This window comes from Crinia signifera, chromosome 7 (genome assembly GCF_055691185.1).
Source record: "Crinia signifera chromosome 7, ASM5569118v1, whole genome shotgun sequence".
NCBI classification, from domain to species: domain Eukaryota; kingdom Metazoa; phylum Chordata; class Amphibia; order Anura; family Myobatrachidae; genus Crinia; species Crinia signifera.
This window is the reverse complement of record NC_139223.1, coordinates 42,219,929-42,235,270: the sequence shown is the minus strand read 5'-3', so window position 1 is coordinate 42,235,270 and position 15,342 is coordinate 42,219,929. Positions and strand designations below refer to the sequence as shown.

At 48.0% G+C, this 15,342-nt stretch overlaps 1 protein-coding gene across 1 annotated transcript; it reads left to right on the top strand.

Moving 5' to 3' along the window:
- Positions 1 to 4,575: 4,575 nt before the first annotated feature.
- On the top strand, positions 4,576 to 14,221 carry PLK1 (polo like kinase 1). Its single transcript, XM_083152914.1, has 10 exons — positions 4,576 to 5,121; positions 6,028 to 6,196; positions 7,162 to 7,306; positions 7,428 to 7,521; positions 7,931 to 8,150; positions 8,236 to 8,400; positions 12,099 to 12,176; positions 12,261 to 12,415; positions 12,672 to 12,854; positions 13,689 to 14,221. Exons 1-10 carry the CDS (start codon positions 4,750 to 4,752, stop codon positions 13,893 to 13,895), a joined length of 1,788 nt encoding a protein of 595 aa, XP_083009040.1. The 5' UTR covers positions 4,576 to 4,749; the 3' UTR covers positions 13,896 to 14,221.
- Positions 14,222 to 15,342: the final 1,121 nt, after the last annotated feature.

Below are 15,342 nucleotides of genomic sequence, written 5' to 3'. Positions count from 1 at the left end.
CGCTGCGCTCGCCACACTATTCTATTCTCAACTCCACGCCGACGTGGATAGTAGGGGAATGAAAAGGTCGGAGGACGCGCACCGCCGCCCCTCGCGGGCTCGCTGTGCTCGCCACGCTTCGGGTTGGCGTCTATCGTGGGGTGGGGTGTACGCCGTGACATTTGGGGGGGTTGGGAATATTTTACATTGAATCCAATGTAAAATCGGGTCCCAGGGACCCGATTTACATTTCATTAAAAAAAAAAATCGGGTCCAAAATCGGTCGGTCGCGTCGATCGCATCGCATGCGACCAAATCGCATGCGATGCGATCGACCCGATTTTTCCGACACGACCACCCCGATGTAAATCGGTGTGGCCGTGCTAGGAAACAAGTACCCATGATATAAATATATTCCTCATTCTCTTTTCTCACTAGAACCATAGGCAAATCTAGAATTATGGTAATGGGTGGTCCCAGAACTAGACACAACAGTAGGGGGACCTTTGCGTGGCGTAGCCGCACGTCAAAAAAGGGTGTGTGGTCTTATGGGAAGGAGGCGTGGCATCACAAAAAGGGTGTGGTATTACACTTTAGACCATACACAGTAATGCCCATTACACATTTTAGCAAACTCCGTAATACCCATTACACATAAAGCCACACACCGTAATGCCAATTACACATAAGGCCACACACCATAATGCCCATTACACATTGTGCCACACATCATGATGCCCATTACATACTATATAACAAACCGTAATGCCCATTACATATTTGCCACATAAGTGCTGGTTACCTACGTGCTCATTGCTAGGGGGTTCTTGCTTGATGGCACCATAGTACCCATTACACATGATGCCGCACACCATATTACCCATTACACATGATGCTGCACACATAATGCCCCTTACACATGATGCTGCACACATAATGTCCCTTACACATGTTGCTGCACACATAATGCCGCTTACACATGATGCTGCACACCGTAATGCCCCTTACACATTAAGCAACACATTATGCGTAATGCCCCCACATACCGCCACTTGTAGCGTCCCTTAAGCAATGCCCCCAAAAGTGCCACTTACTGTAAATTTTAATATGAGCCTTCGCTGCTGTTGCAGGGAGAGATGGAGAGCGGTGCAGCTGCTTCTATGGAAAGAGGAGCAGAGTGCAGCGCAGAGCACGCTCCCACTCCCCTCCTGGTGTCCCCTCTAGCCGAGTGGACATTTTAAATATTGTGCGCGCTGTTGTTGTGCGTGACGTCAGGGGAGCACGCCGGGCGCCAGCACCACATGATTAAGGGGGGGGGGCGGGCTGAGGGGAAAGCGGGGAGAAGAATTGGAGCGGAAGCTGCAGGGGTGACAGTCATTGACAGCTGGGCAGAGAGCAGGGGGCTGCCCGGCTGTATTCAGAGCACTACAGGTCACGGCTGTTTCAAATAATACCCCTTTCACAACAGAAAATGCAGGGATTTACCCGGGAATATGGTCCCAGGATCATGCAGTGACATTCCCAGGCTGACCCCTTATACACCAGCCTAGTCCCTGCATTTTCTGGTGTGAGGGGGAGAGACAACCACTCCCCTCTCCCTACCCCCCCTTTAACCAACCAGCTATATCTTCGGAACCAACTGACCCATTTACATGAGTAATATCATATTGAAGAACTTTTGAGTTGGCTTTGAATGATTTTGGTCCCGTGAAACTGGGCTGTTTGGTTCCAGAGAAATCTGACCTCAAAGAACATAAACAGTCATGAAATTACATTTAAGAAATAAAAAAAAAAAACTGTTTAACCTCAATATCCCTGGAACCAATTAACCAATATGGATCCAGCCTGGTATCAGATTAAAGGCCCAGCGATTTGGGTTCAACTGAGATCAACCTCGAGCTCAGCGGCGTAACTATAGCACCGCAGCCCCCGCCACCGTGGGGGGGGGGGCGCTGTGCATGTGGGGGCGCCGGGGGCTGCGGTGCTATAGTTACACCCCCCCAATCCCCAGCAGACTTACCTATCTCGCTGGTCCTGTCGGCTCCGTTCTTCTGCTGAGGACCACCACAAAATGGCCGCCCCCATATAGCACACAGTTCTCTGAAACTGTCTGCTGTATGGGGGCGGCCATTTTGTGGTGGTCCTCAGCAGAAGAAGAACGGAGCCGCCGGGACCAGCGCGATAGGTAAGGCTGCAGGGGATTGGGGGGGGGTTTGCATGGGCGGCGGGGGATTGGGGGTGCTTGGCGGGGGGGGGGCGCCCCCCCCTAACGGCGGGGGGGCGCCCAAAACTTAGTTACGCCACTGCTCGAGCTTCAGTGATGCCGAAGGGGGAACTGGCAGCCGTAGAACTGGGTGGGGGTCGGAATTAGCGGGTCCCATGTTATCCTATAGGGAAAACGTTCCAGCTTTGCCTGGCAGTGTCTCTGGTTCCCAGGGGGCTAGAGACACGGGGCTGGGCTCGTTGGAAAGACCCATCCCTCAGCTACAAAATGGGCCCGGACCACCCCCCAGATTTGCCTATGACTAGAACATACTGTATTTTAAAGTGTGCACATTGATCGTTATATTTCAATTAACTTCCAACAAGAAATGTAAAAGATTGTATTAATTGGTGTTTCAAAAAAACTTTATTGAAGAAAAAAATTCTGCATATAGTGGGCAGTGGCACTAAGGGAAAAATGCAGTTAAACCCCCGTTTTCAGGGGTTTTACTTCATTTTCAGTGAACCGTGTTTTTGCTGCCCATGGTATCGCCCCCTTTGGATGGCGATACCCTATAGAAGCCTATGGGCTTCTTATCGACAGCTGCTGCAACCCACCGCCTCCACCGACCCCGCTGCAGATGCTAACCCCCCTCCCTCTGGCATATCTTCCTCCAGGAAGCCTGGACCCGGAAGGTAAACTCCTCACCCTAGCAACGCAGCAGGAGGTCCTTCCGGCTGCAGGGGGGAGGAGATGCCGGTGACCGCCTGCATAGGCTTCCTGGCGTGGGGGGAGTGAGGAGAGCCCAGGGAGGTGACGGGGCCCTCCCCACACACCACCTCACAGGTATTGCAGGGGGCCTCCGTCACTGCATTGCGATGTTGATCGCATATGTTAGTACATATGTGATCAACATCAGTGCGATGGGCGGCGATGTATTTTAATACATCCCGCCCAGTGACAGGAGTAGGGAAGAGTATGATGTTTTTCTGCTTTCTCCCATAATTCACTGGTCAGAACTGATATTGGGTACTAAGCTTGAAAAGCGATCAAATGGAGAGTCATAAACAACCAACAAATCAGCTCCTAACTGCCATGCTACAGGCTGTGTTTGATAAAGGACAGGAGCTGGTTGGTGGTTATTACTCTCCATTTTATCACTTTTCAAGGCTTAGTACATCTCGCCCATTATTAGGTGAGCAACTCAGCTGCACTGCGTGAGTGCACAATTATACGACCATACACTTGTGTCCTGCACAATTGTGTCCTGCACGAGGGGAGAAGTTGCACGTAATCCCTTTTGAACCGCCTGGCAACTAACCGGACAGCAGGATCGCATCCGATACACTGTATGCAGTCTTTTGTGCATAAGATGTTTCGTATGCGATCCCAGCCAAACCAGGCAGGCTGGTTACATCCTACAAGCAGCACATGCGACCCAGTAGCTCTGATGGATTACGCATCGCAACAGACCTGCTGTAAAATACATGCATTGCAGCAGATGACCCGCGGACGACCTATCCCCTGCCCAATCACATGGAAGGAATGGGGAAATGTATTCACTCTTGTGAAGTAACCCAGATGCCATGGTCCTGTACAGCGAGAAATCCTGCAGTGTATGGCCAAGACATCTGCAGAGTTACAGGCTGTCAGTAGTGTCTGCCATGCATTTAATCTGATGTTGTATTATACCCAGCTGAAGTCAGATAAATAGATAGTAAGACATGACAGAGACTGACGAGGTATCCGGTCCCCAGGTCGACAATGATTAAGGCGACACCTAAAAACAGTCTACATGACGTAGGTTGATATTGACAGATCAACATGGACTTGGTCGACATGAGTTTTTCATGTTTTTTTTGTTTAGACCAACTTGGTTCATACTTTACTATCGAAGTGGTATCTAGTGAGAATATAAGTGTGCCGAGCATAGCGAGGCACCAGGGCACCCTGCCTGAAGCATGGCGAGCGCGTACACTTAAACTGTGTCCACTGTCCATCGTAATATACACAAAACTGTCAAAAAGTTGTGTCGACCTTTTGAGCATCTACCATGTCCATGTTGACCTTAAGATTGTGTCAACCTTACGTCAATGTCGACTTATGGTATATCGACCATTTTTAGGTGTCGACCTAGTCACTGTCAGCCTAGACATTGTCGACCCCCTATACCATTACCATGACAGACATGAGATAGATAGATAGATAGATAGATAGATAGATAGATAGATAGATAATGTTGATTAAAGCTGAAATCATTATCAGCAGCACAGAATGTGACGGCCAGCCAAACTTCCTTTGTACGTTGTTGTGTTCACGTTGCCAATAAAGCTTGTTGATCCTCACCAGTCCTTTAAATCTCCCCTCTCCCATGGTGCCCCGCGGCCGGCAGCTTTGGAATTTAAATCATAGCGACCAATCCGGATCGCGCATTGTGCTTCAAAACCAACGGCGGCTGTGGGGCCGGGAGAGCAGCAGAGTCAGCGAGAGCAGCAGCAGCAGGCGCCGAAGCAGCCTGAACCGTCCCCGCACTTTGCCGCTAACCTCTCAGCCCCGACACCGCAGTCATGGCCCAGATAGACGCCAGGACTGCCGCAGTGCCCGCCAAGCCGCCCGGGGTGCCCGGAGCCCCCACAGCGGTGAAGGAAATCCCGGAGGTCCTGGTGGACAGCCGCACCCGGCGCCGCTACATCCGCGGTCGTTTCCTTGGCAAGGGCGGTTTCGCCAAGTGCTACGAGATCACGGACCTGAGCAACCGGGTGGTGTACGCCGGTAAGATCGTGCCGAAGACCATGCTGCTGAAGCCGCACCAGAAGGACAAGATGACCATGGAGATCGCCATCCAGCGCAGCCTGGCGCACAAACATGTGGTCGGCTTCCACGGCTTCTTCGAGGACAATGACTTTGTCTACGTGGTGCTGGAGCTCTGCCGGCGGAGGGTACGTAAGGCCAGGCGGGGCGGCGATCTGGTATATTCAGGACCGTTGGACTAAAAGTCCCAGCGGTGACTGCCAGCACTGATTCCATAGCAGCGACCCCAGGTCACCTCCCGGTAAAGGGATCTGCTATGCTAGGGATCTTGGGTCCCTACTGCCCACGTCGCTTACTAGGGGAGGGTATCTTGTCTCCTGGGGTAGAGTGTAAGCGCTTGGGGCCAGACTCTGCAGGCTGGTTACTAGGGAGGATTTCGTGTGTCCTGGGGTATGCATGGTCTTGTGGCCATACCCAGCACCTTGGGGGGGGGGCACAGGTCGCTTGTTTAGGAAGCTGTTACTTGTGTAATAGGATGCAGCCCCGAACTTACTCGGATCGGTCTGCCACCATGATTGACAGCTTGGTCATAGCAGAGGTGCTGCAGCAGCCGTTACTTGGCACAATTGGTATGTAATGCACTAGTGTACCTGGTGGGGGCGGAGGGCTTGGGGCGCACAGTGATACCCGGGGGGGGGGTTATGTAGGTTGAGTGCTCAGTTGCTGCATTGGGTGCCCACATCGACTTTTGGGATATGAAGGGGGATTATATAATGTTAGTTCTAAAACTCGACCCTCTCCCTGAGCCACGACACCCGTTCTGGAATGTGTCAGTTACCGGCACTGTACGTCCTGAGGCTTAAGAGCTGTTTCCATAACTGCAGCCTGCTGACTCTGCCACCTGCTGTCCGTCATGTAGTATTGCACCGTTGCAGGACTATATAAATTAAACACTGGCATTTGTATTACTTTATCCCGGTTTTGCTGTCTTACTGCAACTGAATGCACCTGAAAGCTTTTTTTTTCCTGTCAGACCAGTTACTCATGCATTGTATGACAGTGGCTTATGGCTCTTATCTTTATACTCTCACCAGTCTCTGTTGGAGCTGCACAAGAGGAGGAAAGCGGTGACTGAGCCCGAAGCTCGTTATTATCTGCGCCAAACGATCATGGCCTGTCAGTATCTTCACAGCAACAAGGTCATCCATAGAGATCTTAAACTTGGGAACCTCTTCCTTAATGATGAGATGGAGGTCAAAATAGGTAACGTTAACTTGTCTATTGATGCCTATGTATATTGCAGTGTTCTACAGACTTCCGTCACTGGCATGTCAGCTGATGCATTGTATAGTAACCATACACTAGAGCTTGCAGAGCATCATACAGACCACACATACTAGGGTGCATGGGTACAATAGTCTGCATGCCCAGGAGCAATGGCTCTTCATTCTTAAATAGTGATCTAATAGACTTCTACATATTAGCCTTGGCCAGGGATGGCAAGCTAATGGCGATGCATTTATTGCAACATGCATATCTGCTAAGTAGCAATTGATGGCTATTTGGTATGTATTGGATGGTAGAAGTGCATGTGAAACATCTGATATTATTCCCTAGGATTGGCACCAGGCATCTTGCAGCAGCCTGAAAGTATACAATCAGAGCTTGCATGTGTACCCGCTAGTACATGCATTGCTGAATTCCCAGTCCACTGTTGTGTTGAGCCACTTCACTGTGATACTAATTAGCATAGTCTACCAAACAGGCTGAAACACCCTTCCTATGGACTTGTGGTTGCCATATTGGGGTGAGCCAGTTTCTGTGCCTGCTCCTTTACAATAGGTAAACTAGACTGGCCAGTGTTCCGGCACACGTCAATTCTTCATGATTGCCAGAGTCTAAGGCCAGCCAAGATCTTCATAACCTCACACCCTAGAGCAGGCATTGCCAACATGTGGGCCTCCAGCTTTAAAACTACACATCCCAGCATGTCTTGTCATAGTTTTAGCATTCCCTAATGGCAAAGTTGTGGCAAGGCATGATGGGACTTGTAGTTTCACAGCAACTGGAGGGCCGGAGGTTGGACATGCCTGCTCTAGAGTGATCTGCAGGACAGATAGTACTATAGCAGACATGCACACCTTGACCTTTTATACCTAGTGTCACTTGTGTTGCCTTATTCAGAACACTTGCCCTGAATAAGAACTAAACAGAATTTATCTCTTCAGGTGATTTTGGGCTAGCAACGAAAGTGGAATTCGATGGAGAGCGGAAGAAAACCCTCTGCGGGACACCCAACTACATTGCACCAGAGGTTTTGGGCAAAAAAGGCCACAGCTTTGAAGTGGACATCTGGTCTTTAGGATGCATCATGTGAGTATTGCATAGATGTGGGGTCTGGTGCTTAGAAATGGTCATTAGTGGATGTGATTGGCCCATACACTGATCGTACTACATCCTGAAAGCTAGAGGTAGTAATTGGTCTCTTCCATAGGTACACACTACTGGTTGGTAAGCCTCCGTTTGAAACATCATGCCTAAAGGAAACCTACATAAGGATTAAGAAGAATGAATATGCAATTCCCAAGGTAAGCTATTGCCGCTGGTTAGTGCGCAATAGTAGGGTTCTGTGTCAGCTGGTAAATGCAGACCATCTGCCTTAGTGACCAGTCAGTAGGAGGCATGACTTCCTGTCTGCAGGCAGTAATTGCAGGAAGATTCAGGTTGCAGTTAGACTAAATACACTAAGCACATGACCACTGCATCTGTAGCACTCGTCTCTGCAAATGTGTGCATGGCAGAACATGTTCAGTGTTTGGCAATCTCTTCCACTGCAATGTAGAGGCCTTAGACCCTAAAATACCCAGGAAAATTAGTTCTTTTTTTTTTTTCTGGTGTTGTGTACCGCAGCTGTGATGTCAAGATGTGCCTTGTGGCCTACATTTTATCCAGGTCTTGGCTAATTGTAGTTGACCAATTTGTTACTTTGTCTTGCAGCACATTAACCCTATAGCAGCAGCCCTCATACAGAAAATGCTCCGTTCTGATCCTACAACCAGACCCACTATAGATGAGCTACTCACAGATGACTTCTTCACCATGGGTTACATTCCCACCCGACTGCCCACTACCTGCCTGACTGTGCCCCCTCGCTTCTCCATTGCACCCAGCAGTGTTGAGCAGAGTTTCAGGAAACCACTTACTGCTATAAACAAAGGTAAGTGCCCCATTGCTTCAGCTCTTCATAAGAAGCCTTCCAAGTGTTTTGTCCCCTCACTCCTCCTTCATGCTGTCTCCTGCAGGCCAGGACTCTCCACAAGTAGAGAAACAAATGGCACCTTGTAAGGATGAAGAGATGGTTCCACCAGAGAACGCAGAACCTGCAGACTGTTACCTGTCTGACATGATGGAACATCTCAATAGTGTCAATGCTGCTAAACCGTCAGAGAAAGCTGTGATCCGTCAAGGTCAGTGTGCAGACCAGGGCTTCGTATTGTAGGGCCCTGCCTCTAGCTTCCAGTCCACATGGGGTGGACTCAACTAACAGTGTTCTGTGGACTTTTGCTTGTGGCCTAATGGAGGCATGATCAGAAATGGGCTTCTGTAAACCCCCTTGGTCATATGATTTCTCCTTATTTGATTCTGGCCCAATACATGGAAAACACAGCGATAGCTGCCTACCAATGGTAGCAACCAATTACCACACAAGCCCGGGTACTCCACCACAGTGAAGCGGTGTACAATCGCCGGCCTGATATCGGGTGAACGAATGTTGGTACAGGTGTATGCAGTGCTGCAGCAGGAACATTGGCTGATAGCATAACACACCTGCAAACAACAATCACGTTGTCAACCGCGTCTAGTTGACTCCTGAAGATAGTTGACAGTAATGGAAGATGGTCACAAACATTAGGTCGACACAAGTTCATGGTCTGCTTCAGAACGACTTGGTTCATACTTCTCCATCTAAGTGAGCCTGGATCATAATAGCATGCTGAGTGTAGCGAGGCACCATGCCCAAAGCATGTTGAGGGGACACATACAATATCCATATTGACAGGTTTATTTACAGTTTCTTATATAGCGCAGCATATTCCATTGCGCTTTACAATTGGAGACAAGTGATAAAACAAACTCAGTAGAAATAAACTGACATAGAGGTAGGAGGGCCCCGCTTGCAAGCTTAATATCTACATATTGATACGTTGACACGGGGGGGGGGGGGGGGGGGGGGGTGGAATGACACTCGTGTTGACCTAGTAACTGTCAATCATGTTCCAGTCGACCTTACTCTTGTGTCCAGGTTTTTTTTATGGCCTGTCTACTATATTTAGGCATCTAACTAAACCATAAGTGCTTGATCTAGACACCAACAATCTGCTATACTAGAACCCTGTCAGCATTGGGAGGTCACGCGCTGAGCCCCTGGCCCGATGCATACCAATTAACTGGGGATAAAACGGGTGTATACTCAAATTTCAGTTTGAACACTTAGCCTAAGCATGCACATGATGTTGCCATGCCTTGTTGTACCTCCTGGCTGCATGCACATGATGTAGCTATGCCCTATGGTACCTTCTGGCTGCATGCACATGATGTAGCTATGCCTTGTGGTACCTCCTGGCTGCATGCACACATCATCCCGTCTGGATTATGGATGCTTCTATGCTGCTGACTGTTCACACTTACAAAATGAGGGCAGTAATTGTATAGATTGGCATTCCCAAACACTGTCCTCATGGAACACTGTCCAGACTTTGGGCGTGCCTGTACTTGATCACAGGTGACTTGGTTCCTTAGTTATTTTGATTAACCCCTTCACGACATTTGACGTACATGTACGTCATGGTCGGGAAGTACTTCCCGACATTTGACGTACATGTACGTCATGACTTCTAACTGTCACTGCGTCTAGAGACGCAGTGACAGTTAGGTGATGTCTGCTGTCCCTGACAGCAGACATCCCCCCTCGCCGCCCAGGGGGGGCAGGGGTGCCCCCCCGGTCGGCGATCGCTGTGATTGGCTGTTCAAATCTGAACAGCCATTCACAGTTTCCTGTGTTACCGGCGGCTAAGCCGCTCGGTAACACAGGGATCGGTGGTAATCGGTGCTGTCAGGTACAGCACCGATCACCACCGATGTGCAGCCCCCCCCTCGCACCCGCCGGGCACTCACCCGGCAGCAGCAGCTCCCCCGGAGCGTCTGGAGCGCACGCAGCGCTGCCCTCCTCCCCCCTCCCCCCCGCAGCAGCAGCATCAAGCTGCCCTCCTCCCCCCTCCCCCCCGCAGCAGCAGCATCAAGCTGCAGAAAAAGTAATAAAATTAAATATATGCACTGAAAAAAAAAAAAATATATATGTGTGTATACCGCACCGATTACCACCGATCGCCAGCCCCCTCCCTCCCACCCACCCGGCTGCTGCAGCGCCAGCCCCCCTCCCAAAGCTGGTGACTAAAATGGGGTCACTTGTGGGGGGGTTCCACTGTATTGGTGCTTCGGGGGTCTTGCTAATGCGACATAGCACCCACCATTCATTCCACCACCAAAAATTACTCCTTCCCTTCTGAGTCCTGCCATGCACCCAACTGGTATTTTTTGGTCACACGTGAGGCATTGCCGTACTCGGGAGAAATTGGGGCACAGATTTTGGGGTGCTTTGTCTCCTTCATTCCTTGTGAAAATAAAAAATTTTGAGCCAGAACTGCATTTTTGTGTAAAAAATTACATTTTTTTACACAAAAATGCAGATCTGGCTCAATTTTTCATTTTCACAAGGAATGAAGGAGACAAAGCACCCCAAAATCTGTGCCCCAATTTCTCCCGAGTACGGCAATGCCTCATGTGTGACCAAAAAATACCAATTGGGTGCATGGCAGGACTCAGAAGGGAAGGAGTGATTTTTGGATTTTGCAGCACAGATTCTGGTTGAATGACCCCCGAAACACCCATACAGTGGAACCCCCCCACAAGTGACCCCATTTTGCAAACTACACCCTTCAGGGAATTCATCAAGGGGTATAGTGTACATTTCAAACCCCCCGGGGTTTCACCAATTTTGATACAACTGAGCTGTGAAAATGAAAAATTAATTTTTTTCATTTTCACTGCCCAGTTGTACCACAATTGGTGAAACCCCTGGGGTTTGAAATGTACACTATACCCCTAGATGAATTCCCTGAAGGGTGTAGTTTGCAAAATGGGGTCACTTGTGGGGGGGTACCTAACTTTTAGCATCTTATGGTGCCTAGAAACCTACATGGTGCCTAAAAAATAATCTCATAAAAAGGAGGCTCCAAAATCAAGTAGGTGCTCCTTCTATTATGAAGCCTGTGGTTTGGTCACCGTGCACACTAGGGCCACATATAGGATATTTATGAAAACCAAAGAATTGGGGGAATCAATTTTTAGTCACATTTCTCTAGTAAAATCTACTGTGTTCCTTAGAAAAATGTATTAAATTTGCAAATCTGCAAAAAAATGAAATTTTGAAATTTCACCTACACTTTCTTTTAATTCCTGTGAAACACCTAAAGGGTTAACAAACTTCCAAAATGCTGTTTTGAATACTGTGAGGGTGCAGTTTTTGAAATGGCATCATTTATGGGGGTGTCTCACATACAAGTCCCTCAAAGTCACATCAGAACTGAACTGGTCCCTAAAAAAATCAGTGTTTGAAATTTTCTTGAAAATTTGAGAATTTGCTATTCATATTTGAAGCCTCCTAGTGTCCAAAATAATGAAAAGGAGGTTGAAATAATGATGGAAACATAAAGTAGACATATGGTCTTTGTTAGTTAACTATTTTGAGTGGTATGTTTATTTGTCTCACAAGCAGAAAATGTGACATTTTGCAAATTGCAAAATTTTCCATTTTTTCACGACATTTTGGTATTTTTCACAAAAAAACACAGACTGTATCGACCCAAATTTACCACTAACTTGAAGTACAATGTGTCACGAGAAAACAATCTCAAAATCACTGGGATAAGTAAAAGCAAAAAAAAGTTATCCCCACTTAAGTGAAACATGTCAGATTTGAAAAAAATGGCTCTGTCATGAAGGGGTTAAGCAATCTGTGCTGAAGCCTGGAATACGCTAAAACCTTGGGATGCTGGCATATCCTATAGAAGGTATGTTCCTCTAATGCACTGCTTGCACTTTGCAGACGAAGCGGAGGATCCTGCCTGCAATCCAATATTCTGGGTCAGCAAATGGGTGGATTATTCTGACAAGTATGGACTAGGTAAGGAAGGCTCAGTAACAACCAGCTTGGTGTCTTCTATCCATAGTATACTAGGTAACTAAACTGTATTGTGTTCCTTACCAGGTTACCAGCTGTGTGATAACAGTGTTGGCGTGCTGTTCAATGACTCGACTCGCTTGATAATGTACAATGATGGCGATAGTCTTCAGTATATAGAGAGGAATAACGCAGAGTCTTACCTCAACGTGCGCTCTTACCCACCAACTCTAACTAAGAAGGTAAATATAACAATGCAATCAAAGTACAGATTCAAATACAGAACTCTACCTGTCCATAGCCATGTGAGTAGCCTTCTCAGTAATACCCTTGCCAATCTAGAGTGAGTTATGGGTACAAACTGGTCAATATGCAGACACATGCTGCCTTGTTCGCAGCATCCCCCCGCCCCCTTCCATTAGAACCGTATTAACCAGCTAATCTCTAGCATGAAATTTTGCCACATTCCTTACGTGATCCATTTCCTTCCCCCTGCAGATCACACTACTGAAATACTTCAGGAACTACATGAGTGAACATCTGCTGAAGGCTGGTGCTAATATCACCCCTCGGGAAGGTGATGAGCTGGCCCGCCTTCCCTTCCTTCGTACCTGGTTCCGCACACGGAGCGCGATTATCTTACACTTGAGTAATGGAACGGTCCAGATAAACTTCTTCCAGGTAAGAGCACCAATGACCATCAACTAGGGACCTCGCCTCTTACACTCTTGGCAAATACATACCATCATAAAGAATTTACGTTTTCTGGGAGTCTGGACCAAACCACCAGATTCTACAGGGGGAACTGGCTGTTAGATACCAAACCTGGACATTTGTAAAAACTTAAGTGTTAATTAGGTGTTTAATGATTGGCAGTACAGGTTTAAAGGATAGCTTTAATTTATGCTTGGTGACTTAGTTCATCTGTTTCTGTGCCCAAACATGACAGCGATTTGGGTCTTTCTGACTGATCAGGATGGGAAAATGGACAAATTGTATGTGAATGACAAGCAGTTGGTGTGATGCATAATTACTTGCTCGTCAAACCTGAATGCAGGTCTGACACCTTCCAGCAGCAGGGGTGGCATGCGATTAATCACACGAAATCCTGCCACCCGGAAGGTCCCAGGTTGATTGGATGGCCATACATTGCAGTATTGTATGGCCACCTTTAAACTTGAACTGTTGTGCATTGAGGTTAGTAAGGGTGCCAGATGACTGCCCGACAGTCCGGATTCGGACTGTCAGTACTACAACATCAGAATCCCAACTGTGTAAATGACGACAGTCGGGATTCCGACTGATGGGGGCTATTCTCCCTTGTTGGGGTCTACGGCCCCCATAGATGGATAATAGGATCTCTGCCAAGGGGCCTCTTTGCACTCGCTGCTGCTACACCTGGCTAGCAATCGACTGTTGTAATGGTCCGATCTAAGTGCATTGCAGAAAGCTCAATCTGACATAGATCTCATGGCATATTTACTATTCCCCATGTAACGTGTGCCTCATTTCCAGGATCACACCAAGATCATTCTGTGTCCACTTATGGCTGCTGTGTCCTATATTGATGAGAAACGGGAATTCCACACTTACAAGTTGAGCCTGATAGAAGAATTTGGCTGCTGCAAGGAGCTGGCAAGCAGACTGCGCTACGCCCGTACTATGGTGGAGAAACTGCAGAACTCTAAGGCTGGTGCCATACACGTTAAGGCTGCTGTGTAGCAGGACTACACAAACATGGCTGCGGTCTCGCCTGTTTTGGCTCCCAAGGTGCAGAACTCTTGAATACCAGCAGGGGGAGCCAGAACAATCCTAGCAGCAGCACACTGTTTTTATTCCAGAGCTGAGAATTTTCACTATAAACTGTTGAATGTTCAGGACTGTACAGTTCTTCCTTAGCAAGGATTGATGGTGCCTTGAAACGATTGGATGTCTTGAGTAGTAACCTGTCCTTCTGTCACTTCTCCATGTTTGTCAGGTTTTAATGTAAAATATGAAACTTTATAACTTTTGTATATTAATATCAGATTAAAGTTCTTTGTATATGTGTATTCTTTGTGTCTGCTTTCCTGATGGGGAAGAGGTGAATGGAAGGCACCACACTATACCTGTTTCACACTGTAAATGTTGGGTCGCACCTGACTTTGGATGAAGGTTCTTCATGTCAGTGGGTTGCTGACTCTGATTATTGGGGGGGGCAGGCAGAGTGGAGGTGCATTATTAAGGGGTGGTGGAGTAGGCAGTGCCTGGAGCTGACACTACAAAAAACATAGTGCAGGCATGTCCAAACTATGGCCCTCCAGCTTGTTGTGAGACTACCAAGTCCCATCATGCCTTGCCACAGTTCTGCTGTTAGGGAATGCTGAAACCAAAGCATGCTGGAGGGCCACGGTTTGGACATGCCTGCCATAATGTGAATTGGACCTGAGTTACCCACTCACACTGCGCAGCTAACCCTGGATCGGAGTGCCAGGTTGCTGGACCCAGGAAATTTAGAAAGGCCCCTTAAGATCTTAGATCAAACTGGGTTGTTTTTCTGATGTGAAGAGAGTATTAGTCGGCCTTGGGTTTCTGTAAGTTAAAATGGCTTGATTAGCTAGCAATTTAGGGGGAGGTGGGAAGCTAATTAGTTACCCATGCAAGACCTGGCTCACGTTCTACCCCTGCCATATCCACTGAGACAGTCTCCTATACTGTCTAAATCTAGGGTGCCTGCCAGCTGCAGTAACTTAGTGGGAAAGGGGTTCGCAGAAAGCAAAGCCTGTGACTAAGGGTACCTGTAGGATTAGGGATGGTGGTGTTACATAACAATACTGCTGCTCCCTATATTAAAGCAATGATCACCAGCAAATGTCAGGGTGTGCAATGTACCAATTGGCACTGTAAACAAGATGACATGCTTATATGCTAGGCAGGGGCTGATGGCTGTCACTGCCCGATGCACAGCATTGTGTGTGTGTGTACATACATACTCATTCGCTCTCTCGGCTTCACGTATCCGAATGACTCAAAACCGTCCATGGCAAGCCTTCAGCATCCTCGCTGTTGTCTCCAGCGATCCCAGGAGTGCATTGTGCACGTGCTGGTGACCACTGGAGATGCCAGAGACTGTGCTGGGGGACCATCAGGGGACAGGTAAGTATGTTTAAAAAAAAATATTCCAAAATTC

What these genes read in the sequence shown, in the direction of transcription:
- PLK1 (XM_083152914.1), top strand. Translation starts at nt 4,750, where the DNA reads ATGGCCCAGATAGACGCCAGGACTGCCGCAGTGCCCGCCAAGCCGCCC. An exon ending in ATGAATATGCAATTCCCAAG is followed by an intron (nt 7,522 to 7,930) that starts GTAAGCTATTGC and finishes TTTGTCTTGCAG; the next exon opens with CACATTAACCCTATAGCAGC. An exon ending in TTCTGACAAGTATGGACTAG is followed by an intron (nt 12,177 to 12,260) that starts GTAAGGAAGGCT and finishes GTTCCTTACCAG; the next exon opens with GTTACCAGCTGTGTGATAAC.